Source organism: Lissotriton helveticus, chromosome 7 (genome assembly GCF_964261635.1).
Source record: "Lissotriton helveticus chromosome 7, aLisHel1.1, whole genome shotgun sequence".
Lineage (NCBI taxonomy): Eukaryota > Metazoa > Chordata > Amphibia > Caudata > Salamandridae > Lissotriton > Lissotriton helveticus.
This window is the reverse complement of record NC_136068.1, coordinates 219,686,852-219,714,747: the sequence shown is the minus strand read 5'-3', so window position 1 is coordinate 219,714,747 and position 27,896 is coordinate 219,686,852. Positions and strand designations below refer to the sequence as shown.

The 27,896-nt window shown below is 44.5% G+C and overlaps 1 protein-coding gene across 11 annotated transcripts in view; it reads left to right on the top strand.

The window, feature by feature from the left end:
* Window positions 1-27,587, top strand: part of SPO11 (SPO11 initiator of meiotic double strand breaks) — a 749,185-nt gene extending 721,598 nt beyond the window's left edge. For all 11 annotated transcript variants that reach the window (XM_078651981.1, XM_078651989.1, XM_078651977.1 and 8 more), the window contains one exon: window positions 27,343-27,587. In XM_078651981.1, coding sequence (XP_078508107.1) covers window positions 27,343-27,462 — 120 coding nt within the window. In that variant the 3' untranslated portion in view covers window positions 27,463-27,587. The remainder of the gene's footprint in view (window positions 1-27,342) is intronic.
* Window positions 27,588-27,896: the final 309 nt, after the last annotated feature.

Here is a 27,896-nt window from a genome sequence, read left to right as displayed (position 1 = left end):
GAATTGATCTTGTTTACATGCAGACTGCATGACAATGTACATTGTGACTGTTTGGGAGGTGCTGGATTTTGATGCGGGACAGTGGACATTTGGACTACATGACGGATGTGAGGTTGGACGTGTACATTTCCATCTCACAGTTTCCTGCTCTGTTAGATATAGTTGGTCTGTTTCTGCGCATGAGCGGAGCCAGTTGTGTCCTCTGTTCTGCAGTGTCAGGGTTGCACAATGTACCACATTGTTGTCAATGTGGATGTGCTGTTATTGCTATGTGTGAGTGCTGCAGTGTGCCACGGGGATCAGGGACATGATCCAGGGCCATTGTGGGTGTGCAGTGTGCTACACATTGTTGTGCATGTGTGCCATTGTGCCCTTCTCCCCCCGTCCTCCCAGTCACTGGTCGTTACTCACCCTGTTGATGTTGTGTCAGGTCCTATCAAGCTGTGTCTGGACTCCCAACTCCTTGTACCGTCTCCACACTGATGCCTGTGGCCTTCCTCCAGCTCCTCCTATGGCGCTGGACTCCCACCTCCTGTTGCCGCCTTCCTGTTGGCAGCGGGTTTGTGCTTGGTTTTGATTTTCACATCATGCCAGCACCTCTTGACTTCCTCCATTGAACTCCTCGACACTCCGACTGCATTCACATTAGTCTAATTGTAGGTCAGTTGATGGTAGTGTTCTGTCACCTCCTTGACGCTTATCTGGTTTTCCTGAAAACTGCACCCCATCTTCCTCTCCCGCTTTTCCTTGGCCTTCCTCGACTCCGTTGTTCCTTGCTTGTGGGGTTCACGTTGACATCTGCACTCGGTCCGGGTGCATCCATGGTGCTACGTGGTTTATTTTTGTTTCCCTTTGTTTTTGTTTGGCTTTGATAGTGCCTTTTCCCGCTTGTCGCGTGGAGATTGCAGGCCTGTCGCTGGTTTTCGTTCGTTTTTTTTATCGCGTTTGGCCTCATCGCAAGTTTTTTGTGTTCGTGTTTCGCATTTTTACGGAGTTGCATTGACTTTATCGCAGACATTTGACGCATTATAGTGGGCCTATTGCATGGTACAGCCGTGTTGTGAATGCTACGTTAACAAAGCGTTATTTTCCTGCAATAGACTGCGATAAGAAGAGTTGCGTTAAGCTAATTTTGCGGTAATTATCACAAGTTATTGTGAATATCCCCCACTGAATTTAAAACTGGGTTGGGCTCCCAACACAGTGCAATTTCCTGGGAGCACAATCAGAGAATCTCACGATCAGATCCACCCCACACCAATTCTGGAGTACTGGGAAGGTTGAAAAGTGTGTAACCAATGAAAGAAATGTGTTTTTAATCCTAGCCTCCCCATGTAACTCAGTTGTGGGACCTTGCCAATTTAATTTTTTTATGTATTTCCTTGCTCCTATTTTTTGCAAAAAATTGACATTCTTGGAATTGGGCTTAATGCTGGCACTGAGCGAGTGATAACAAAACTTGAATGGAGCCATTACACATGGAAACAGCACCCAGTCTGTAGGTTTACTTGCTAATATGAGGTTTAACTGAGATAGGTACATTCCTTGAAATGGGTGGTGTGAGATGCAATCTTGGAGCTTGTATTTGACCAAATTGCTTCATCACAATAAATGTGAAAATACTCTTCTGTATCTTCCAGGTATTGGTGTCAGCGTGTACAAGCCTCTGTAATAGCTGTGACATCTTATTAAAGTGATTTCTGCTGGATTCATTCTTCTAAAATATTGGCCACAAGCACCATTACATTCCTGCATCCTCATGTTTCTGTTAGTACACTGTTCTTACTGAAATATTTTAGACATCTGGCTCTAAACAAGATCTGGTTTTACGGAACAGGGACTGAGTAGAAAATGTTTTTTAAGTATGAGATGTTTATTCTTCAAAATGTCCTACTTGAATCAAATGGAGCATTAACATTGAATAATTGTCAATGCACCTTCTGTAAAAGATTGAAAGGATAAGACGTTTGGAATCCCCTTCAAGCACCCTGAGAATCAATTAAAGCCACTTAAACAGAACATAAGAAAGACTGTACGAATCTAATTAATCCCAGAGTTGCCCCCATTATGTTGGGAGATTCAGAACTACCACTAAACAAAAATATGCAGGTAGGGGAGTACGGGCACTGGCATTGGGAGAAGGGATTAGATTGACGCAAACAGAATGAACATCAAGTAAGTATCACAAAACAAGGACAAACTAATAGTTGCCATAGTGGCTAGTTCCTTGTCCCAGAATAAGCTCCATTTAGAGATCTTCGGGCTGTTGTAACATTAACCATATTAAACAAGCATTCGCAATGCAATAGGTCTCGCAGTTACAAGAGTTTCAGCTATTGGCATTGTAAATAACAATGCCTTTTATTTATGTTTTTAAAACAAAAACAAAAATAAAAAGCAATATTTGCAATGTCAATAGCTCAAGCTCGCCTAAATGCGAGACCTATTGCATTGCAAATGCTTGTTGTGGATGTAAGCGACAAGAAGCGCCAGCACTTGGTGCATACGAAGTGACCTTGTGAGATGTAGACGCCACAGTCATTAATGTGAATGGTCTTAATGACGTATCCTTGAGGTTATAACTAGTGACAATAATTAGTGTTATCACTGAAAATATCTGTGTATCTTCGTTATTGGTTGCTGGGAATCAACGTGTACTTAGTATGAGTAATCCTCTCTGCTGTGCGTATGTATATCTTATGAGGTCCCCAGGATTTCTTGGACGAGCAGTGCTGCGTGCCGGCAAACACAGCAAATCTTCAAAAGAGTTCACGTCGGACTGTGGACGCTCGCTTAGTTTAATAGGAGTTCATTATTATTCCGAGACACCCACATATTAAGCCACTGTTTGGACAGAGTTTTTCATCAAAGAAATTGAGGCTTCTGTGCTACAGAAGGAGAGGCATGCACCCCTGCCCCGTCCTCGTGATCCCGACCACACACACACCATACATCTGACCCTCGTGTTAGAGGGTAGTTCATTCCACCTCCATCCTCGGGGGCAAAGCATCCAGCCTCTTAATCCATTTCACAAGACAGCACTGAGTGAAATGTAATTTCCTTGTTACAAGTTTCTGTCCTCCCACTAGTAGGCTGGACATGTGCCATCACCCTTCATGCGCCAGGCAAGCAACCCTCCGGAAACAAAGCCAGCAAAACATACGAATAGCATGTTTTGGCGGATCAGATATTTCTGTGTGAGGCGGAGGGTACCGTGTAACTTTCGGCTTGGTCACATGCTGGGCAAGGCATGCAGTTTCTGTAGTGCGACTGGCTCCACCTGGGTCCAGTTTCGGTGGTGTACACATTGCAGGGAGAGAAGCAGCAGTTGTGCTGACACATGAAAAACATGCAACTTTGATCGATGAAAAACATGTGCTCGAAGCTACGGCCATCAATGCGGTAGTAACATTAATTTACATTTTCTCTGGCATATATGACACCAAAAAAAGCTTGCATGTATATTTTGGCATATAAAACCGCTGATATACCGGTGAGGATTTACTTCTGTTCTATATACTTCAGGACTCGCCAAAGTGAATGCAAATGGCTCCAACACTGCTTACGCCGTGCTGGGTGCCCGGGAGCTTCAGAGATGATCTGGAGCAAACAGAGAGGGGGCGGGGAGGGGAGGAGGGGGGCTTATCCCATACACACGTCACTGCTGTAGCTCGGGGTTTCCTTAAGGCGAATACTGATTTGATGCTGCCGACTTTAGTTCTCAATTTGTTTTGTTAGTTTCTGACATGTATAGTAAACAAGTAAGGGGTAAACTTAACCATCACAAGTTCGAGAAACCACAACCTAGGGGGAATCTCTATAATACAAAATAAACAAGCAAACAAATCCCCCCGGCCCTCACTTACCACATGCCGTCTACCTCCGGCCACAGAAACGCTGGAGCACGCACACCGCAAGTCGGCCTGGAGCGCGCCTCGGAAGAGACGCGGGAGGACAGGAGCGTGACGCCGTGAGAGTGCACGTTGGCGTTCCCGCGCGTTCACAGACCTGAGTCGGCTCGTGCCCAGGTCTGGATTGGCTCGTGCACAGCTCTGTCTCCCTTGGGAGAGAGCAAGGCGACTATAAGTCTCGTTGGCGGCAGCGCTTCGCGCTGCAACGCCAGCGAGACCTAAAAAGGGCCACACTATCCTCTGTTTTCTAATTATGTCCCCAAAAATCGGTTGGCTTTACAGTTAGTTCTGAAGTGATCCTCTTGAACAATTGTAAAACTTCAGGTGCTGATTTAAGCAATATTTCTTTTCAACTGCAAATCACATGTGTACCTATCAGAAAACTGTGTTTTCTGCTTTAGGGTGTTTTTGCATTATATGGTCTGTCGTTCTGCTCAGTTCTTAAAGTAGACCAATAACTACAAACTAATTGGGGATGTTTTCCTGTCTCCTGTTTGGCTGGCTCAGTCCTGCTTAAAGGAAATAAGGATTTAACATCAGAAAGTTATCTAGATTGCATTCATCACAACAAGAGATAATAAACATCTCTCAACTCACTTAAGGATCTCCATTGACGTTGAAAAGACAAAGATTGCCATGTTGGTATATAAATCAACAGCAGTGTTGAAATAACCATCAAAAAAGACCGTAAGAGAATTTAGCTACCAATGCCTGAGATAAGAAGAAACACACCCACAAGATGCCTGCTGAATGTGGTAACACATTTGCAATAACTTTAAGAAAAGGGATACTTCAGCAGCATTGAAAGTACCAACACCCAGCTACCAGTTCTTACATAGATATGGCCATGTCCTCAGCCCTGTATTTCTACTCAACGCTGACTGGCAATTCATGGTTATCGTCTTACTGGCTGGAGAGTTAAATTTACTCCTTATGACCACCAGGAAGGCTTCAGAAATTACTAAAGAAGTTTTCAACATAAGCTACACATTGTTTTTAAAAGGATTTGCTGCAAAACTGTGAATTTGGAGGCATAGTAGCAACAAACGGCTATAAATATCGCAAAGCGCGCTTTCATATTTATCACCGTCTATCGTTGTTATTTATCGCCTGTTTAGCGCATTATTTACAACGTGTAAAACCTAGGTGATAAATATTCCAGCGTTAGCGCAAAAATGGGCAAACATCGCTGGAAAACCAGCAACGTTCCCCCAAAAACAGCGAAAACATTGCTGATACGAGCATGTGGTCATAACCACATAATCCACATCCCATGTAAAGTATGCCCTAGTCTGAATTTTAACAGACTTTAAAATGCAGAGCGAAGGGCGCGTTAGCGCGATTAAGATTATCGCTACGCCGGATTTGGGGTCCTTGTAAATATCGCGAAGCTGGTTTAGCGATATTTTCACATGGAGTATTATCAGGCATGCCTCCTTTGCATCTCATTAACGATGCAATGCGAGGCGTGCTCACAGCGGGCGCTAAAACAATGAAACGCGCGTTAGCGTGTCCTTGTAAATAAAGCGATAATATTATCGCCGCTTTTCGCCCGAAAACCGACGCAAAATCGGCGATAATATTATCATCAGCCCTTGATAATATGCCCCTTGGAGAGATAATTACTCTAGTCAAGACGAGAATGCAGAGCAGGAATTATTCGCCGTGAACTTACATATACCAGCACAAAAAGATTTGATTCGAACATTTTTCTAGCGACCTAGTATATATTTGAGTAGGTAATTCGGTCACGGCAATACAGCTTACTACCTGATCGAGAGTTTGCTCACCCTTCCCGATCAACTACTGTTGAATGTGTAATTATATAGCTGTCCAAGCGCTGTGAATGCCATTGATAGGTAGAAAAGAGGTTTCTAGAAGTTATGTGTTACTTTGTGATTGCCCAGATTTTTTTTAATGGTTTCTGCACACCGTAGACAAATATATTGTAAAATTGCATTTTAATGCACCTTTGTAATAGGGTGATTCCAATTCATTTCTTTAGGTGAAATACACAGTTGTCTCAAACTCTGTTATTATTTGCTCCCACATTCTAAAAATGTTCCCTATAATGACACATTTGATGAAGAAAAACCCACAATTATTTTTGTAGGTGAGCTGATTTTTCGGTGATGAAAACCTTGTGCCAATTTTAGACACATTTAAAGATGCATGTAAAAAATACAGCAGTTCCTGCAAACTTGTTTTAGGTAAAGATTCCATCATTCGGAGGTTAGCAAATCAATAGTGAGAAGATTTTAAATATATACGATATTAATTAAATCTATCATCTCATATGATAAATAGATAAAATGACAATACAGAAATGTTTAGTGCATGTACATCCATAGATATATTTTTAAATGCAGAGGATGCTAGAAACAAGATGAAGCAATCACAGCTTTCCAAGGGCAGCGGATGAAAAGGCATTGAGTATAACTAGGATGATATGCAGCACAATTAAAAAGTAGACAATAGTTTGGCTGTTACATTTTATGTTGCATGACACAGATATCCCCGCTGCGGGGAGTCACGAGTAAAGTTCAAACTATATAAATGTCGAAAGTTTCGACCTCTGGGCTCTTCATCAAGGCAGGACAAGACACACGTTTTATTCATGTAGCACAGTTCTGAAAAGGCTATGCACATTGGACAGAATAGGCCCTAATAGGTCAGCACAATACCTCAGATGTTGCACTCGGGAAGATATCATCTTTCATTTAACATGGACATGTCATGATGCCACAAGATGTAGCGATTTTGGGAGGATATGGCACGCCGGTATGCCCAGCAGTTGCGTATGACATCATAGATGATGCAGAAAGCCTATTGACGGAGGGTTTCACTGTGTAGAACCCGACAAAAGACAAACAAGCATTTGCAATGCAATAGGTCTCGCATTAGGAAAGTTTGAGCTATTGGTATTGTAAATGACAATGTTTTTATTTATGTTTTGTTTTTGAAAATAGTGAAATGAATAGCTTTGTCATTTACAATGCCAATAGTTTTAACTTTCGCAAATGTGACACCTATAGCATTTGTAATTCAACATGTTTTGTATTTACGTGACTTAGATGTATTAATATTACAAATAACAATGGCTTTTTAAAAAAATTAATTAATACTTAAATAAAAGTTATTGTAATTTATAATGGCAATAGCTTAAACTTTGTAAATAACTTTTGTGAAGATTATGTTCAGTGTATTTTATTGTGACGAAAATCCAAGAACAGAAGTGAAATATTAACATCTTTTTGTGACATTTGTAATAAAGCTTGAAACATTGAGAGAACATATTTGAACCAGTTGTTGTTGTTGAATGGTTGCGCAGATTGATGCTGGGGTAGCGCTGAGTGATGTTGTGGTGGCGACGAGTGATGCTGCGGTGTTCAGTGATGCTGCGGTGTTCAGTGATGCGAAAGAAAACAAAAATGAGGCAGAGGAAACAAGAAGAAGCAATAAACGAAAAAGAGGAAATAAACCGCAAATTGGCAAATGAAAGCGTAATAGGACAGCAAACTAATCCGAGAGGGGGAAGTGGAAAAGATTGTACGAGACAAAGAAGAAATGAAAACGAAAAAGGGTGGTACTGATAAAATACGGAAGAATGATAGAGGAAAAATAAAGGAAAACCGGAGTTGAGACTGGATAAAGTGTAAAGGAAACTGCAAACGTGGGACTGGTGGAGATAAAAGAAGTGGGAAGACATTGTGGAAACCCAATAGAAGAAATACATTCAGAGAAAGGCTGAGCCTGGGAGATAGTTGCAGCTGGGTATGGGGGGGAGAGGGGGATCCGAGCACCCTCAGCCATCCTTGTGTTCATGTGTAAAAGGCCAAGTAAGCAGTGTGACAGGGAGCTGTGGGAAATCACCCCTTCACATGAACAGTTAAACTTTGGTGTGAAACTTTTGAGGAACGCTGGGTAATCCCCAGTTGGATTGTATAGCAGTGCATCAAGGGATGCTTTCACCTTTCTAGAGGAAGGCACAACTTTTTGTTAAAACACCCCTTGGGACATGCTCATAAAACTGTGTGTGCCTGGTGAGCACTGGCGCGGCTGTGTGCACTTGTGCACGAGCACGGGTGAATTGTGCGCAGGTGTTCCTATCCCGAGCGCACCTGGGGCTCACACTGCTCGTGCACCATGCTTTAGACGGTGCACACGCTGCTCGTGCACCAAATACCTCACTACAGATGTTGTGCACGCATCTCAAATACTGACTACGGCGCTTTATATGTACGTATGCATTTATTTATTCAGTTGTTGTTTATTTATTTATTTGGTTTTTTTACTCATTGAGCCCTGAAGCTCATATTTTTCTTAGGTGGGCAGTTAAAACCAATGCATCATGAAATAATAAAACAGGACGTCAAGTATTCGTCAATTCGTCCGGACATTTTTTACAATCATATTGATGAGAAAAAACAAGAATTGTAAAGCGCAAAACATCAAGGGGAAAATGTTTTCGTAGCTATAAGGTAAAGTACAATTTAACACCAATTTCCGAGCACTGAGCCCTACGCTGGCTGCGTTGGACCGCGCCCCACGCCAAGTTAAGAATAAACGTCAACCAAATATCACACATCAGGTGGTGCACACGCTGCTTTGATAGTGAATACCTCACTTTAGATCATGTGCACGCTGCTCAAATGCCGACTACCGCACTTTTCCTGGTGCAGACACTCTGTGGCTTATTTAGAATAAAATGGCACAGCGGGGTGCCGAAAGAAATTTAGCTGCACCGAGCTACATCATTTAAAACAAGGACTGTGCGGCGAAAAGTGAGGGGTGAATGCCAGCAGGAAGGGAGGGGGTGTCAAAGCAGCTGGGGTGTCAAAGGATTTTAAGACTGCATCGGGAGTTAGCGCAATAGCATTTACAAACCGCTTTTCTGAGGTGAAGTTTCAAGCTCTCGGCATTGCTGTAAATGCGTGGTGAAAAAACGTGAAAGATATGGGGTCTGAACACGGAGTAAGGCTGTGTGCCCAGAGCGCATGTTGGCATGCAGGCAGTAGACAACAAGTGAGGCTGTGTGTTCATAGCACATGGGTGTACGGCAGCCTGATTATCTACCGGAGCAGGCAGTTAATTCTATATATTATTATTATTGCTAGCAAATGGATTGCCTCGGATGGAAATCTTCAATTTCAATGGACTCTGATTGAAAAAAAAAAGTGTTTAATATGTCACTAAATCTCGCCTCAGTAACAAATAATTTCTAATAATGCTTCTGTCAGTTCAAAGCTTAGGGGCATAATCTTGTTAAAAACATGGCGCATTTGTGAGCTCTCATCCAGTCGACTCGCATTCGATGACTGGAAACATATATGAACTCATAAATATAAAAAATAAAAATTAAAATTGATCGATCATGTATTCATGATTTGATGTGACCAAATAAGTAATTGTTATCAGAAGTAAAAAATAATGTATACTTGTATCATGTGACTATTGATCAGCCTTGGTTGGAGAGAGGGGTTTGGTTCTCTAAGGTATTTCTGTTCAAGTCAGAGAAATGAGTAAGTTAAATGTATGTTCTACGACTTTGGTAGAGATGTTGAGGTAGAATCATGCAGGAGAGACCTGTGTGAGGCAGTGTAGCAATTCGGCTTATGGTTTCAATATATTGTGATCAGGGTCTTGGGCTAGGTTGGGAATGTATGTTGGGGTCAGTTGTAAGGTTTACGAGATTGTGGTATAGTCCTCCTGATCCTGATTTGTTGTTGTAATTGTTGGGAGATGGTTGATGGGTTTTTACACATCTGAAGCACGGACGAGCTTTTCAAACCTTTACATTGGGTATTATTAATACCTTTAATTTACAGCGCTGTAAAACTCAAGATATAAGGACTGTATAACCCAAGTTATTGTTATTGCAAATGAAGGAGTACACTTTCTAGAGCACAACTTAAAATAGATCTGCATGTGTATATCTAAACACTCATCTAATAGAGCTGGAAGGGTTAGTATTGTAACACAATCGCATTAGAAATTGGCATTGCAGTCACAAAGCTTGCAGATTGGTTGAGCAGCTTTTATTTTGTATTGTCTGCATCTTGGCAGGAGGATATACTGGGAGTCTAGATGCATGTAATTCCTGTAATACACCATTGAGCGAATGTTGTACTCAGTTATAGAATTCCTGACTTAAGTGTGGATAAAGGAGTCACTGTTCTGTTTCCAAGATAGTTGCGTCTATTTCGAGGCTGTACCCTTCGTTCAAGCCACTGACAGACCCATGTTAAAGCTGGTAAGGGGGGATGTATGTGTGAGGCGCCTCATCTAGAATATTAGACTGACCAGAACATTGTTGTTCATCCTGCAGTAGGCAAAACATGCAAACTAAAACAGCGCTTGAATATTTTATCAGTACTTCTTAGTGACTCCAGCCAATGGTTGCTTATCGATTTTGAAGGGTGGAGTGCAAATCTTTAAGGAATCCATGCTCTTCAGAATAATAATAATGGTATAGGTCACCCTTTACCTGAAGCCAAGTATTGCCTTTCCCAACATGGTGGCCACTTCCTGTGCATGTTCTAAGAAAAGCTCGACTGTGTTGAACGCAACACCTGCTCCAATTAAGTGTTAGCCACAGACTGCCACATTTTCAGGTCCCATTCAGATGAGCGTTTAATGTCTATCAGCAGCATTTTATTCCTGTGGATGTGGACAAAGCGGATCTCGCATTGGCGCCGGTCATGCAGCCCTTGCTTCTCTTGAGTGTTCCGAAAAAGCTGTTTGCAGGCAGCAGGCTGCATTGCTGCACTCAGGAGCCGATCAGAAGGTTTGAAAAAGCTAGACCACCGGCAGGATCTGCTACAAGGAGGTTTCATTTTCTGGTTTAAAGCACATGACTGACCATTACCATTTCATAAACCTGGAGGCCTGCATCTTTATAAGAAGAGCCTGTGGTTATTGCTGTGAATCTGCGGGGTGACAGTGGCAGTCACAACCTTCGTGATAATAGCACAGCAGGCATCCGACTTTGAAGTAGGCCTCGAGCTACGATACTGATTGGAGTCGAGAGTCAGTCGTGTTTATGTGTCTACTATCAATAGAAGCAATTGCGTATTTGCAGTATTTCCCTGTTATTAACATTACAAGACCTACATTCACAACAACATTGCAGGCATGAACATTAACTGTATTTTGATATTAATAGACTATTGAAGCATTTATCGTTTCAGTAAATCGCTGGCTATACATAACAAGCATCGTGCTTCAAAAGGGGCGGGGGAGAGGAGGCGGTGGAATGCCTGAGGCCAAGCTGCCTGTGGGAGGGAGGCTGATGATGTTATGACGGGCAGAAATGAGAAGCGGCCGTGAAGCAGGGGGCGGGGCAGCGGAACCCTTTGATGTAGCTCACGGCCTGGCGGCTGTGAAAGTGCAAGCAATTAGGGGGGAGGAGAAGTGAGGCCAGCGTGCACTGCGCACGCTGGGGAAGCCTGTGGGAGGGAGGCTGATGGCTTTGATGTGGGGAAATGCGCGTGCTTGTGTTCACGTGATTTCACGTGAACTGTTTGAAATCCGCCCGATGGTTTGAGAACTTATTTTGCCCACTAAAATTCTCCCCTATTCATCCCTGCGGAATGGGAGAGGCTCGACCTAAAAAGAAAGCTCTGCAGTTTAAATTACACTGGCTAAGAGGAGTATAGCAATTAATTGATTATCGGAAAAGGCCCCTAGTATCCTAGATTCGGCTACACTTGTAATGGAATTCTGAACTGCTGATGAAGCACATGTGAATTACCCGAACTGACTCTAAATTGGCTGTTGACGTGGTACCTTTTCATGCCAGATTTGTTGCATTTGTTCTATGAACGTCCTCTTATTGTCAAAAGTATTCCTCAGTTACCATGCCAGCTCTCTTTGATAATTTATTTCTTGTGTGTGCGGGTGGGCTGACAGGAAAAAATAACTTTCACATATGTGTCATCAGCCAAATGAAACAAGCACAAGCAAATACAAGGACCAAGCGAAGACAACAGCGCAATAGAACGAGCACAAGCAAAATGCAGAACGCGAATGTTACGAGCACGAGCAAAGACAAGTGCCAAAGTAAACGTTCAGCACCACGTGGAGACGAACAGTTAAAAGTAACGGGAACTAAGAAATAAATGATCCAGAAGCATGAGTAGATGAATGTCAAGGAAGCGTTCTCTCATCGACGAAGTGATTGGATAACCTGCACCAATCCAGAAAGAGACACATGAGTGAACAAGATGTCAAGTGTGCCAGGCACCGTCGCGGAAGAGCTAACAATCACCTGCAGCTAACATGCGACTCTAAAGAAAGCGAGCCACGAGTCACGCATAGTGTAGCTGAGTAGTGGCCATTCTGAACTCAAGAAATCCAAGTTTCATTCACTGGCGCCTATCGAGACAGTTGCGAAGCTTACCAACCTCAAAGGAAACGGCCAGACCAAGGATCTCGGCTGAGAAGAGTCAGCGAAGAAGACGGGAGCCAAGTGAACAGTCCTGTGACCATAGCCGATCAGAATCTTCCTCCCTCATGGCGGTGGGAAAAGCAACACAACGATCCAATCCTTGCATTGAAGTGCCGCCCCCAGTGACACAGACGGACACTCGGAGTTTGGGTCTCGAATGGAACCGGTGGCTGGAATTACTGGACAATTTTCTTGAAGCAATTGGTGAGCGAAGAGATAGAAAATGTCTGATACTACTCCTCCAGCTGGTAGGGCATGAGGGCCGACGCTTAATCAGAACATTTCCTGAAAAGGACACAGAGACCTACGAAAGACTCCAAGAGAAGCTACGTGCCCATTTTCACACACAGGTAGACGTGGATCATGATCGCATCGCCTTCAACACAGCACGGCAGGAACCAGGAGAATCATTGCCAAAATTCATCACCCGGTTGCAAAGTTTGGTACCATGCTGCCATTTCAATACATTTACAAATGAGGAAGCAGTTCGGCTCCGGATAATCGAAGGCTGCTCAAACTCTAACACGAAGCGCAAGATCCTTCGAGGGCATTGGTCGCTAAAGGAAATCATCAGAAAAGCCGAAGCTGGAGTGCGGGTCAAAGCAAGAGACATATCAAAAGAATTGCACCCGAATGCAAGACACAAAGATACCAGGAAAGAGACATCCCTCATGTCTGGGAACAAAACCCAAGAAACAAACTAAATCAGAAAGAGGGAGGGTGAAGGCAGACCAGAGATACGACAGCGGGAGAGACAAAGGGACATAGAATACTCCGAGTCAACAATACAAAAGACCGGGACAATCCAGGACTGTGACAGTCTCACTGACACAACCTCAAGGAGTCATTCAAAGCATGGCACAAACTATTCTGAAGAGGATGAAGCGTCAAGTGGGACAGATCGCACCCATGGACAAGATGGCAGTCTGCCGAACAAGCGGGCAAGAAAAACAAACTACAGAAGATGGGTACAATCATGTCAACACCGGAAATCGGCACAAGAGCACCCCCGAGCATCCCGCTCTTCGCCAAATTCTGTAGATTCGTCCGAGGAAGTATCAAGCAGTAGAACACATCACACCCATAGCACAGATGTCAGTGCACAAAGCAAGATGAACTGATTCACTCAGACACCGGAGAGGTGAAGACAAACGCATCCATGACATCCGAGACAACGAGGAAACTGAGAGGAGGTCATTACCATTATGTGAGAGAGGCAGATATGAAGCACCCTGGGATCAAACGCAAGACATAAACATGTGGTTATCAAACAACCTCTCCAGTGAGATGACACCAAAGCCAATTCGAGAAAAGTCCCCAGAGAAATATCCCAAAGAAACTTCCGACTCTAGGAGCAGCCAGTCACGGCCTACCTATTTCAGAAATTTACCATTCAGGACACACTCATGGGAACGTTCTCAAAGGAAAACAACAAAAGACTCTTTCGATTCAGAAAGCGCGTCTGCTCGATCCCTCGATTCGATCGAATCATGGTCCCGTCAACGGCCATGGCGTCAACCACCCAAACACACCATAGAACCAAGGGACATTCTTCCCATCAAGAGCAACATGTCTCACACCAATGTCTCTGAATACTCAATCACTTCACAAGACAACCTGTCATGTCAGTCACAGGTATATCAAGACATAAATAATGCACCGTCATCCCTGATGGGGTCAGCGAGGCTGACTCAAAGGGCCTACAAAAGAAAAACAGATGTAGTGGACATTACTCACCGGATGAAAAAGGACCAGCCCGTCAATCTGCAAGGAAAGCCAGACGTGTCAATAGAGACAGATCATCATCGGATGAGAGAGAAACATACATATGCCCAGATGTTCCAAGGGTTCACCAGTCCCAAACATGAGCGGGAGTGGATGAGACAACCAGAGGCAGCAAATGAGTCCCCAAACCATACCAAGACGATCTCTTCAGATAGTACCTTACCGTCTGGCATCCATGACTCTGAACAGGAGGGCAGTGTTGCCCTCAACCGGACAAGACAAAAAGAAGTAAAAGTACATGCGGGTGCTCGGAAGAGAACCAGAACAACATCCCCTCAGAAAGGAGATCGAGCCTCAATCGAACAAGAGTTGCAAAGGAAGACAGACTGCCGATATCAAGCTGAGCCCTTCACAGTCACCTCAGACACTGAAGGTGAGTGGATCACCCAGAAGCTGATTGAAAATCACCACGAATCTGAGCATACGCAGATCACACGAGACGTTGTGCAACTGCAAAGATGCACTCATGTAGTAAAGGATGCTCTCGTCAAGGCGACAGAAAGACACACAACGGAAACGGAGATAAGTCTCCATAGCTCAAATGAACGGCCCGCGGACCCGTGTGGCTGATCGAGGAACTATAAATATGTTGGACGTTAAGTTCATTTCGTTACAAGGGGGGAGATGTAAGATTGTGATGCATTCTAGTAGTTAGGCGTGGGCGGAGCTGGGGGGCCAGAGGAAGAGGAGGAGCAGAGACAGGAAAGGGGCAGTTAGAGTGGGGACAGGGACGAGTAAGGAGGCAATGAATAAAGCTCCATAAAACACAAGTAAGTGTCTGTCATTATTGCAAGCACGACACTACAACATCCCCACCTAGCATACCACTAACACTGTGAAAGCTAATTCTGTTGAGTTGACTGTTGCAGAAAGCACTTTCTCTGATAAAAAATAATGTTTGGAAACATCAAAACAATAAGTGTATCTTCTCTTGCTATAAGAAAAAAGACACAATTCAGGTCCCAATCTACCAGTGGTGGCTCATTCGCTAGGGTGGAGGAGCTTCACCCCACTGCTTTGTTTGCAGTGAAAGACAGATAAAATAAAATTATAATAATTTGCGTTATTATCATTTTATTTTCTCCTACTTCCTCCCACAGCTTTGATTAAGGGGGCTGGGCAGATGAGTAGTGGTAGCACCTCCTAAAGTGCGCAATGACTGCTTGGATGGCCCTCTCGGGCCACCCAAATCAGTCTTGTGCACCTCGCATGTACTCCATGCAGGCTGCATTTCAGCCTACATGGAGAACATGGCCAGGTCCCTGGTTAGCGTTTGAGCGCCGAAAAACAGCACTCAGACCAATCACAACGCTGTTAAGGCAGCGTTGTGATTGGCTGACTGGGACCCTGTGTGGCCGAGTGAGGGAGGACTACAGAGTGGAGACAGGCGAGGAAGTGGCAAAAGGGTACGTTTTAAATGTAATTTATTTTTTCCATAGCCACTTCCTCCACATCCTCCCCCCTCCGGCACCCTCCCTCCTACCTCAGCCATCCTCCCGCCCCTGCCCCCTACCTTCGATCGGTGCCCGCCACTCCTGCTATCTACATCTGAAATATTCCAGCAAATGGTTCACATTTTCTTCACCTGGTAGACTGGATGGTCTCAGTTGACCTACAAGATCTCTACATGCCGAAATTAGAGTAGCACGATTATGACAAGGTAATTCTCATGACTAGAACACATTTCTTCCTTACACTCTTGAATCTGCTCACTGAGCATTCACTTTGTACGTGGCAGTTGTAGTGAGCACCATTCAGCAAAAGTGCATCTTTGTGAGCCCATATCCAGAAGACTGGTTGCCACCTTAGCACTCAAGCTGCAGCAGAACCGACAGACAACTGTCAGACTCCTACCAGACCCAGTCTTCAGATCAGTTGAACCATATTAATCCTTCACCTTATCCAAAACTTTGTAGTGGCAGTGGACACAAAAATTACAACCCTGTCCTTGGGAGGACAGACTGTTTTCAATCCAGAAAAATGTCACCTTTTGAAGAAGACTATTTATGACAGCTAGAGAAGTCTTCTGTCTTCTTGGCTGCAGGGCTCTGTGCCTTTCATAGTATCCAATGCCAGATTACACATGCAACCCATTCCAGGGAGTCTGGAAGTTCTATGGTTGCAGACATAAGGATATTGATAGGACTTAATTAAGCAATGACTTGATAAATTCCCAGTCATGTGTGCAAGAGAGTAACCATGATTTATGGGGTTCCTTTTCACAAACCTTCTTCAATGCAAACCTTAATGTTGGTGCATCAATAGAAAGCTGTGGAGACCATATGGGCTTGTTAACAGAGACGTGTGCTCCGCCAGAAGGGAAATGTTACATCGAAATGTTGGAACTGGAAGGGGCGTGGCTTAGCCGCGGAGCGTGATGGCCGCGTGAAGGAGAAGCTCCGCTGACATCTGATTCCTGCCCTAATATCCGCCACATTAATTCGATGTCCAAGTGAGGGGCGCTCACCGAATATCCCGTAGCCACTGCTGCACCAACCGCCGGGGCCCTGACACCGGCCCTGACAAAACTGCGGCTTTCGCAGCCTGCGGCCTTCCCCAGCGCTGGAGCCATCCGCAGTGAAGCGACCTCGAGGGGAGGGGCATATCAACATGCCACACCTGCTTGCTACACGAGGCTGGGGTTGCGGCCTGTGATGGGAGATAGATGGAGCGAGTCTGATTGGCGGACTCCATCGCTACACGGACCCCTGGCATCCTGCGGCACCCGACGACGGGGTGAACTCCGTCCCTCCCGACTGCATATCCACTATCCGAGACTCAACTATGCCGCAAGGGGCCGGTCTGGTTTCCTGGAGGGCCGTTCCTGCGCCGAGCGGCCGGGAGCGCCACCACAGGCCACGCTCTCTGCGGGACGCCTTGCCCCCTCCTGAGCTATCGAGTGGATGATCAGGGCGCCCCCCCACCAGAGGTTGTGTTCTCCTCATCAGGTTGAGAGCAGCAGTTAAAGACCCTGGAACTGGCGCATGAGGGCTGGTCTCGGGACAGCCGTGAGGTGGTGGAAGCTGTGGGACACCGAGGGGTGAACTAATGACCCGCCGATCCAGCAGGGTGGTGAGTGCGGCGCAGTCTAGACTTCACCTGCGAAGGCAATAATCACCCACCACCTCGGTGAGGACTGAGCGGCACTGCCTGAGAGCACGCTGGATTGACACATGTGGACCTGTCGATTCCTTGCCTTCCCGAGAAGCCCACAATAATCCAGATCATCAATGTGGGTCTGACGACTGTTCTCCGTCACGGGGCACACTGGGTGAGGGACTCCCCCTGTTGTACACTGCTTTATCGACTACCTGGTCGGTTGAACTTCTCCTCACACAGATCGGCCTACCTGATTATACCAGTAGCCATGACCTGCGGACGTGTTGGGGACGGACGCAGCCAGCACTCCACAGGAGGGAATGTCGGGGACAAGGGGCCACAAAACGGTCCAACAGAACAAACTGGAAAGGTATGCTCTCCCAAAATCGGCACTACCGGATCGCCATTCTGAGACTAAAGCGCCGGCCGGTACAGAGGAGGCCCCCACCACCGAACTGACGCTGCAGGATGTCATGGATGCCATTTCCGGAGTCAGATCCTCACTAGAGCAAAGAATGGATACCATCTCGTCAGAAGATTCACTCATCAGAGCGGACTTAACAAAAATAGGAGAGAAAGTTAAAACAGATGGAGATCACCACCTCCAGCCTGGTTGATGACACATCGCAGCTGCAGCAGGAGGTCTACAGGCCTTCCGGAGGTTTGTGAAGGACAAACTTGACGACTACGAATGCCGCACCCGCCGGAACACCATGCGTATAATTGGAGTGCCTGAAAAGGCGGAGGGGCAGGCAATCAACCTTTTCGTTGAGGACCTACTACTCACTCACCTACAACCCAAGGGCCTGTCCAAATTATTCGCGGTTGAAAGGGCGCACAGAGTACCTGGGGGAACGACCGAAACCGGGAGCACCCCCGCGCCCTATCCTGGCACGATTGTTAAACTTCGGCAAACTTGACGTCATCTTTCACACTGCCAGGGTGGCACCCCCTCTCTCCTACAAGAATACTGAAATCTCCTTCTTCCCCAACTTCCCCCTTGCCGAGCAGAAACAGAGACTGTCCTTCCTCACGGTGAAGAAAAAACTCTGTGACAAAGGCATCAAATATGCAATGTTATTTTGCGCACGTTTGCAAGGGAAGGGGGAGGGCAGAGCCTGGTTCTTCGATCATCCGGAGGGTGCTGCGGACTGGTTGGAGGGCTGGAGAGGTGGAGAGGTGGAGAAGACCACAATGCTTGCTGAGTATCAGTGGTACCCAGAACTGAAGCAGAATACTTTCCAGACTGTGAGGTGCACTTGATCTATTTTGAGATTGTAAACTATCGGACCTTGCTGGTGGGCGGGGGTCTATTGAGATAGACGTAGAAAGGTATAGTCTCAGCAGGACTGCCTATCCGTTGATAATCATATTGTGTTGCCTGCCCGTCACCGGGAACCAGGTTTATTCGCTGGACTGGGGTGGGATCGGGGTGGTGGAGCTTCAACCCCCCCCCCATTACACTACTCTTAGTTGTAAGTTTGGGCGACAGGCACTCTGCATAGTTTTTTGATGGGCAGTTTCAGGCCCAGAGTGCAGGGGAGCAAGGTGGGTGGTAGTTGGGTGGGAACAGGGTGGATTTACTTAGTTTTTGTGGAGTCGACAAAGCTTCTCCGTAAACAATTGGAGGGATACACGGTCTACATGAGTAACACACTAGGACAAAAGCTTTAGACTCCGTAGTTGGAACGTCAACGGGCTCGGGGACAAACTAAAATGATGCATAGTTTTAGAGCACATCAAACGACACTCCCCAGACATTGTACTCCTCCAGAAGTCCCACCTAGTGGGTAATTCCGGCAGAGCGCTGAATAGATGGGGCTATCGTTTAGCAGCCCACTCTGGCTTCACCACAGGCTCCAGGGGTTTGGTTATTAAGACTAAAACTCTTTTCCACTTTCCATAAACCACACCTGGGTCGACGATATGGGTAGATATGCCGCCATCTCGGGCCAGTGGGGGAGGAAATCACTTACACTGATTACAGTATATGTCCCACCGGGCTTACAGGCCCTCACTTTCAGAAACATCGGTACCGCAATGCTTTCTCTTCCAGAGGCCCACCTTGTGGTGGGAGGGGACTTTAACTTGGTTGCATCGGGAATCCTCAACCGCCATCCACCGCACAAAATCAGCTCCTCAGATTGATATCTTCTGGATTTTCTGGATGCCTTAGGCCTAGCGGACGAGTGGCGCGCGCACCATCCCCACACCATACAACATACCTTCCACTCGGGGGTACATAACAGCCTCTCTCGTATCGATTGCCTTCTGGTTCCAGCAGCTCACATCGTAGGCGTCCATGAAGTCAGACACTTGGCACGTGGAATATCCGACCATTCCCCAGTTTCGGGCACACTTAGTCCTAGGTGAACGGCAGGTTGGGAGGATTGCGCCCATTAACTCTTGGCACCTTCGAAACCCCGTAGTTAAAAAAATCACTCCTACAGTCCATAGATAACTATTTCCAGGAAAATGAGGTGTGCGCCTCCAAAACGATCTGGGAAGCATTTAAAGCAGTCCTCAGGGGACAGGTGATCTCATCCATTGTAGGAGCCCGTAAAGAAAAACTAAAAGATCTAGTTCGGGTGGAGAAAAAAGTCCTCCGGCTGGAAGAGGAGACTGGACAGGCGACCACACATGACCGGCTCCACACCCTGAAGCTTAAACAAGAAGAATATACATTCATAGCCACTGATATGGCTAAAACACTAGGGAGCTATAAGGCTGGCAGGCTATACGTCCTGGGGGACAAAGCTGGGAAGCTACTTGCCTGGCTTGGCAGGAAAGAACTCGCAAACAGACTGGTGCCGGAACTGACTGATGACAAAGGCATGTCAATAACAGACCCGCAGGTAATCGTAAATGTATTTGCCAACCATTATAGCTCTGTGTATAGCTCGAATTCCACCATGTGACAAGATGATTCCAAGGCACTGCTAAGAGATATTCAGATGCCCACCCTGTCGGCGTAAGAAAGGGACACATTGGACAGTGCACTCACGAACGACGAAATAGCGCAAGCAATCAGGAACCTTCACTCCGGCAAGGCGTCAAATTATACAAACTAAAGCCAGATACCATCACCCCTCACCTGCGGGCAATGTTTGAGGAGAGCAGAGAAACGGGACTCCTGCCACCAGACCAGCGGGTGGCCACGCTTGTGGCTATATGCAAAGAGGGTAAGCCTAAGAGCAAATACTCCTCTTACAGGTCCATTTCTCTGCTAAATGCAGAGCTCAAAATAGTAGCCAAAGTACTAGCTAACCACCTAACTCAAGTCATATGTAGCTTAGTGAATCCGGATCAATTGGGATTTATGCCCCATCGAAACACTGCATTAAATTTGCGGCGTCTATATGGAGTTTTAGGTCGAAAAGACACGATTCAGGAAGCAGCAGTGGTGGTTTCTATGGATGCCTTGATGGTGTTCGATAAAATCGAGTGGCCATATCTATTCACAGTCTTGGCAAAGATGGCATTTGGGCCTGAATTCATTGGGTGAGTGCGACTCCTCTACGCGAAGCCCCTGGCTCAGGTGGTAGTCAACAAAACAAATCTGAGTTCTTTGGGTTGGGGCGTGGGACATGCCAGTGATGTGCTTTGTCACCTCTCCAGTTCGCCCTCTTTCTGGAGGGCACTGGCGGCTTGGATTAGTTGGAATCCATCCAATCCATACAGGTCTTAAATGTACTGAAGGGTGTGAAGAACACATCTCCTTATACACAGACGATATCCTCCTTTATCTGGCTCCCCGGAAAGCATCCTACACATAGTACTCAACATATTAACGAATTTCGGTAAATACCCTGGATATGCGATCAACTGGAGTAAGTGTTTAATGTACATGCTTAGAGGGGACCCTCTTCTCCCGCCCAGGGGCTGCCCCTTACAGGGGGCGAGGGTGGGCTTCCAATACCTGTGTGTCTTCATCACCAAGGACCCCAAAGTCTGATATGAACGTAACCTACTTCCACCCCCTTCAAAGGCTGAGGCGGGACGTGATAACCTGGAAGACGCTTCTGCTGTCTCTGCTGGGCAGGGCGGCAGTTTTTAAAATGATGTCCCTACCACGCTTCCTCTATGCACTACATAACTCCCTGGACTTGGTCCCTGCAAGATATTTCAGAGACGTAGAGAGCTACTCTGGAACCGGAGACCCCGTATCACCTTCCAAAAACTAGTCCTGAGTTGGTACGACGGAGGAATCGGATTACCAGACATTAAAAAATACTTTTGGGCCGCACACCTGGGGGCGATCAACCACTGTACTTACTGCCATGGAGACAATTCAGCCTACAGAATGGATAAATGGCTGCTGCCGGGGGGGTAACTACAACCGGGCCCTATATTCTAAACCATGTAGATTTCCCCTGACTGGACCGACTAAACACGTAGTACAGATTTGGCATGCTGCCAGCAGAAGCCTGGGGTAGGAACACAAGCTCACGCTGGCCGCCCCCCTGTGGGATACAGAACAACTAGGCACCCTAAGGAACACTAACGGGTTTGATAAATGTGATCTTATCGGTATCTCGTGGATCAGGGACCTATGCGTGGGGGAGAAGTGGCTTCATTCTCCACGCCACAGCAGGGCAACGAACTCACAGATAAGGAGCACTTTCGAGACTTGCAGGTCAAATTTTCCTACTGGTACCGCCCCTCCAGACTCCTCACCGCTAGAGGACAGAATACTTGACGGGCACATACCCGTGAAAGCGATATCCCTCACTTACAAAAAACTGGTTAGTAATACCTCAGACCCCCTGAGACTTTTCAGACAACGCTGGGAGGGAGATGGGCTGGAGCTGGATGATGAAGAATGGCAGGAGGCATCCCCACGAGAGGTAGCGATCTCATCTAGACTGCGCCTAGTCCAACTGAAGGGCCTCCACAGAATCTATGTCTCTGAGCCTAATCTCGTCAAAATGGGGAAGGCAGACAAGGGTAACTGTAGACGAAAGTGCGGCCGGGTGGGATCATTCCTGCATATAATATGGGAATGTGAGTGTATCCTGTCCTACTGGAAGAAGATACATGAATGTATGAGTGAAGTGTTAGAAATCCGCATCTGAACCGAAATAAAAAGATGCCTCCTGAATGTTTGGGAGGCAACTGATCTTAGCAGAAAAGACAAAATATGGGCCACCTTGGGCCTAATGATGGCTAAAAGGGACATAGCACAATTGTGGGGAGCCGGAGAACCACCTAAAATAGAGGCCTGGAGGGCGGACATGGATTTGTTTATGTTCAGGGAAATACTGTCTATGTAGCATGTGGATGCCCCCCAAAATGGTCCTCTATATGGAGCAAATGGAATGCCTACCGGGGTGACAAATGTATCCCTCCAGCTCTCAGAACCTGTCAGAACCTGTGTGACTCTTGTGCGCAAATGTATGTCTTTGTCATCAACATAATCCCTCTGTATGTATTTGAAATGTCGACTTAAATTGTTAAATAAAAAGATTTGTTTTTAAAATGTTGGAACTGAGGGCAGTTCTTCAAACTCTCAAATTCTTTCTTTAACCAATCTCATCAACATCCATCTTTCATGAAACAGATAACTGTACTGTGATGTATTAACTCAGCAAGCATGGGATAGTAAAATCCAGAGTCCTTTTAGGAGTGGGGGTGGAGGGGTTAAGCCAGTGAGGCACGTCAAACTGGTAAGGTAAATCATCAAATAGGCAGTGCTTTGTCCTAGTTCTATAGAGAAAAAACACAGTTCAACTCATGGAAGAACTCAATTGAGTGCTAAACAACATAGTTCTGCCCAACATTTTTATTGCCTGGGGAACATAATGCATCAACCTGCTTACCATTATAGAACCCCACAAACCTTCTGACTGTTTATCCAGGATTCCAGATATCTGATCTGAGTGTGAAAGTTCTTTTGATTGACTGGTCTAAGTCATTTATAAAACTGTCATAATTCAAGTTGGCAATGAGTCTAATTGATCAGGACTGGTACAGATGTACCCGAGAACTTGTCTGGAAGTGATGGTACTGCCATATCTCCCTGAAATTATCTGAGATTTCCATCTCAATCAGATGATTTCTTTTAAAAATGTTCCTAACTTTTCTTACCTAGCAGAAAGGAGTCTTCATACGTTAGACAGTAAGAGGCTATTGAAAAAAGGACAAAGGACTTGTGGCAATTGAAACATATGCTTGGTGTCCTGTCTAACCTCCATTCAACCTTGCCTAGGCAGTATGTGATCATGTAGCTTTTGTGCCAATAAGCCACATGATATTATTAGCCATGTTATCTACGTTTCATGATATTTTATTTGTTGGCACTTCCTAATATGTCAGCGCTTCCTAATAAAAAAGCCTACAGACCTATTCCTGGCAAGTAGCTACAGCTGCTATCACAAGGAATTACCCTATTCCAGACATATGTAGAGAAACTATTTGAAGGTCAGTTCATACCTTTGACAAACTATATTGCACTGATTCGGGAGTCCAAGACAGATGCCATGAGGGTAAGACCTTTGTAACCTTTTGCAATAAACGTGTCTGTTTCTCTATTCTATGTTTTTGGTCTTTACCTTTCAGGCTCAGTTTCTTATATACATGATTCTCTGTTATGATGTTTATGGATATCAAAGAGAAACCCATGATGAATAATGAAAATATTATTACCTGTAATCCTAGTTCTCCAACATAGGTATTCTCTCTGATTCCACAGATTCGTGACCCCCACCATTATGTGGACCAAAAAACATAGTAGGACTGTTAGACTTGTTATCCTTAGGGTGGCCTTCCCCCAAACGTTTTGCCTGCTTGCTTACTCTTTTTGCTGTATCTTTTTGTTGGTCTTAGGACTCTGAGCACTTTACCACTGCAGACCAGTGCAAAAGAGCATGTGCTTCTCCCCTAAACATGATAAAATTAGTGTAAACACAATATACATATTTAGTTTACTTGTAAGTCCCTTGTAAAGTGCTATACTATATACCCATGGCCTGTAACCTAAATGCTACTAGTAGACCTGCAGCACTGACTATGCCACCCACACAAGTAGCCTTTAAAACCAGTTTCAGACATGCCATTGCAAGGTAGTGTATGCCGTTTACTGTCCCTTCGACTTGGCACTTAAAACCACTAGCCAAGCCTTAAACTCCCTCTTTATTATACATAAGTCACACCAGTGTAGGTTCTAGGTAGCCCTATGGGCAGGGTGCTCTGTAACAAAAAGGTAGGACATGTACTTTTAAGTTTTACATGTCCTGATAGTGACACAATTCACAAAATCCTCAGCACACGTCTGTAGAGTGATATTAAATATCAATGCAAGTATACACAAATTATAAAAACTGTTTCAGAAATCGTCTCTTTCTTTTATTCTTTTCTTTGTGATCATCCAACACGTGTTTCGTCGCACAAACTGGGAAATCGTCCCGCGACTTTCTCAAGGCTTCAATGCCCTTGGTAGCAACTTTCCATGTGGTGATAATTTCATCCCACACTATTTAGACTGCGAGTGAGTCTAGTATCCTTGCTTCGAGTGAGTAAATCCGTCTTTATCAATAAAAGCACCCCGCTACGCGCCGTAGTACAGCCGCAATTAGACCAGCCTGTCCCGTCCTCAAGTATGGATTTACTCACTTCGAAGCAAGGATACTAGACCATTTGTGAGTCCTTCCCTGCTAAGTGGTGCCAATCCGGTCCTGGGCCCTTAAAAGTTGACTTCTGCTGTCCAGAACCATTAAAAACGATGCAGTGACGATTTTGCGCCGATTGAAACCAGGGAATTGCCATTCTACGCTGATGCAGGAGCTGATCGACGACATCGCTTCAACGGACTGCTTGGAATGACGGACAGGGCAGCTCGACAAAGATGCAATACCTGACTCATTAAGGGGTTTGTCTATGACACCTTCATCCCCTACACGGATCAAAACCGATGAATTGAGTCTTCAACGTTTTCTCCATCCAAGGTACTTTTTCAGCGGGACCTGTGTGAGTCCTGTAGCCGGCCTGCCATTGATCGCCATTGGTCTGAGCTTTGGATTCACCCGGGTCAATCGCAATCTCGAGTAGCCCTTAAGCGCTATTTGCTTCTAAGCACTAGTTTTTTATGTATTCTTTAAAAATTCATAACTCCGATTCTACTGATTGGATTCTTGCCGTTTTGGTCTTATTTTACTCACAAAAATATAATCTATTTGTCTAATTCTTTGGGGAGTATTTTTTGTAGTGTTTTCATTGTGTTACTGTATGTGTGTGTGTGTGTTGCACAAATGCTTTTCAAATTGCCTCTTTAGATAGGCCTGACTGCTCGATCCCAAGGTGCCAGACGGTGAGCACAGGTTATCTTTTAGTGTGTATATAGATTACCCTGACTAGAGTGGTGGTTCATGCTTGTACAGGGTGCATACTCGGACAATCAGAGATTCTATTTCTGAAAAGGACACTTGAGTTGCTTCAGATTCTCCCACTATTTCACTTAAAACTGCCTGACTGAATTTCGGGCATTGTGTGGTAGTGGCAACTTCTGGAATCCGTAAAGGTGCAGTGTCAGTTTTGCTTTCTGTTTACAGATTATTTTAGAGACTACATTTAAACTTTTACAAAATCCAGTTTAGAAAATTTGATTAAAAATGATGTTTTCAGTGAAATGTACTTCATTACTGACTTGGTGCATTGCTTGAATATTTCAAAAGCAAGAACTCTGAAAATGATGCAAAAAATATACCCATAATGGAGTATTATATTTACTGGTAAATAACTTTTCCTTTTCTAGCAGTCTTACATTATTGATATTTTTTTCATAATGCACATCTCCATTCACACAATGAATTGCTTTGAAAAGAAATATTCGCAAACCTCAAAGACACATGCATCTTGTTGTTTAAAAAAAAGGAAAAGCTCCATTAGCACCAGTGACCTTGGGTTATTCGGAGGTTGTTGCAATAGTGAAAAATGTTTAAAGGTTATACCTAACTTTGGTACTAGTCTATCTTAGATGAAGCTGATGTGGTCTCCTCACAGCATCCAGATATGGGGCCTCCAACTTTTCTGTAGTGAGAGTTACTTATGTTCAAAGGAACGCATTGAGAGCTACTAATATTATTAGGTTTGTATAATTTATTTTTTTTAAAATATGTGTAATAATTCAACAAAGCAAAAGCTTTGTAATTCCATAAGCTAGGCTGCACACAGGTAAGCTACTCAGAGGTAGCTGGAGAGCTACAGTAGCTCACAAGCTACTGGTTAAAGACTCCTGATCTTAGATAAAGGACAAACTTGCAAACGTTGTTGGGTTAGAAACTGCTTTCTCAAACCCACTAAGGTCATAATGCTTTAGTTGTCTGCTACTTTCAATAACGATTATACTTTGCATGGGTTGACTAAGGAATGATGTGTATTCATGCTGTCACAATATATCCAAATAAGGAATCCGAGCGGATGCTAGTCAAACTCCTTTCACAAGGTTGATTTGTAATCAGTTTTTCAAACATTTGTTTTGTATAAATATGGGGCTTTAACTTTTCCAAAAGTGTTGCCTTTTCCTCTGGAGCACTGATTGGTTCCTGGTGTAATTTGGACTCCAACATGGACTCTACTTGGAATATACTTCCTCTGACTTCATCTCAAATACATGGGCTTTCCCTTGCTGTAGTATCCTGGCTTGAGGAGCAGTGTGACTATATCCTTACTGCTAAGGACCCCAATCTGATGTAGAACTTGAAATCTCTCAGTTGTGAACTACCTAAACTTTAGTAATGTATCCATTGACATTAATGTATTTGTCCCTTTCTATTTGATTAATTTCTGAAATCATAAAAGTATGTGTCTTTCTATTGCTGTTATGATTTTCCTGTGTTTAACTGTACCTTTTACTGGTGAGGATTGAAACTAAGTTTAAGAAAAGAAGATATTTGTTAAGGTAAGTAATACAGCATGGAATACTCATATACACATCATTTTATTTTCTAGTTATGTTAGGTATTTAAACCCTTATTCCACCAATCTAACTTACAATTCTAGAGTGAAATAATGAATCATTGAATGTTATTATTCCTTGCCAAATGTTAAGAGTTAACACTTTAAAACAGCATTGTCTAATTTGTAGAATTTGCTATTTTACAGATGGAACTTATGACAGCTTCCAAAATGAAGGCAGAAATACAAGCACTGACCTCCCTGTCATCAGATTACCTTACAAGGGTGTATCTGCCAAACAAATTGCAGTTTGGTGGGTGGATATAAACATGCATTTTGGTCTGCGGTAAACTTTACTTTTTAAAATGACATTATTTTTGCTTCACCAGATTTAGGAAGAGATGGGAAAAATACATTAGTATGCTGTTATCTTTGAAATAAAGTTGAAAATGCTTCAAGATGTTTCGTCATGAATTTTCCTGACAAAGCAATATGAAAAAAATGAAAAAAATACCAGAGAAAAAAAACTCATTTTCCATTGTGAAGCAATGCAAATGTTTTTTCATTTTCTGTGTGAGGATATAAAGTAGCCCAGTGTTGTCAGTACGCAGAGTGTGGGGAAAATGACTAAAGAAGGAAATGTAGAAAACATCAGTGGGTGGTGAAGTACACGAATAAGGTGGCTGCACATGCATACACTGTAGCATTTAGACTGGATACCTGTCAAATAATGGCACCATCTTTTTTTTTGTAAACACATT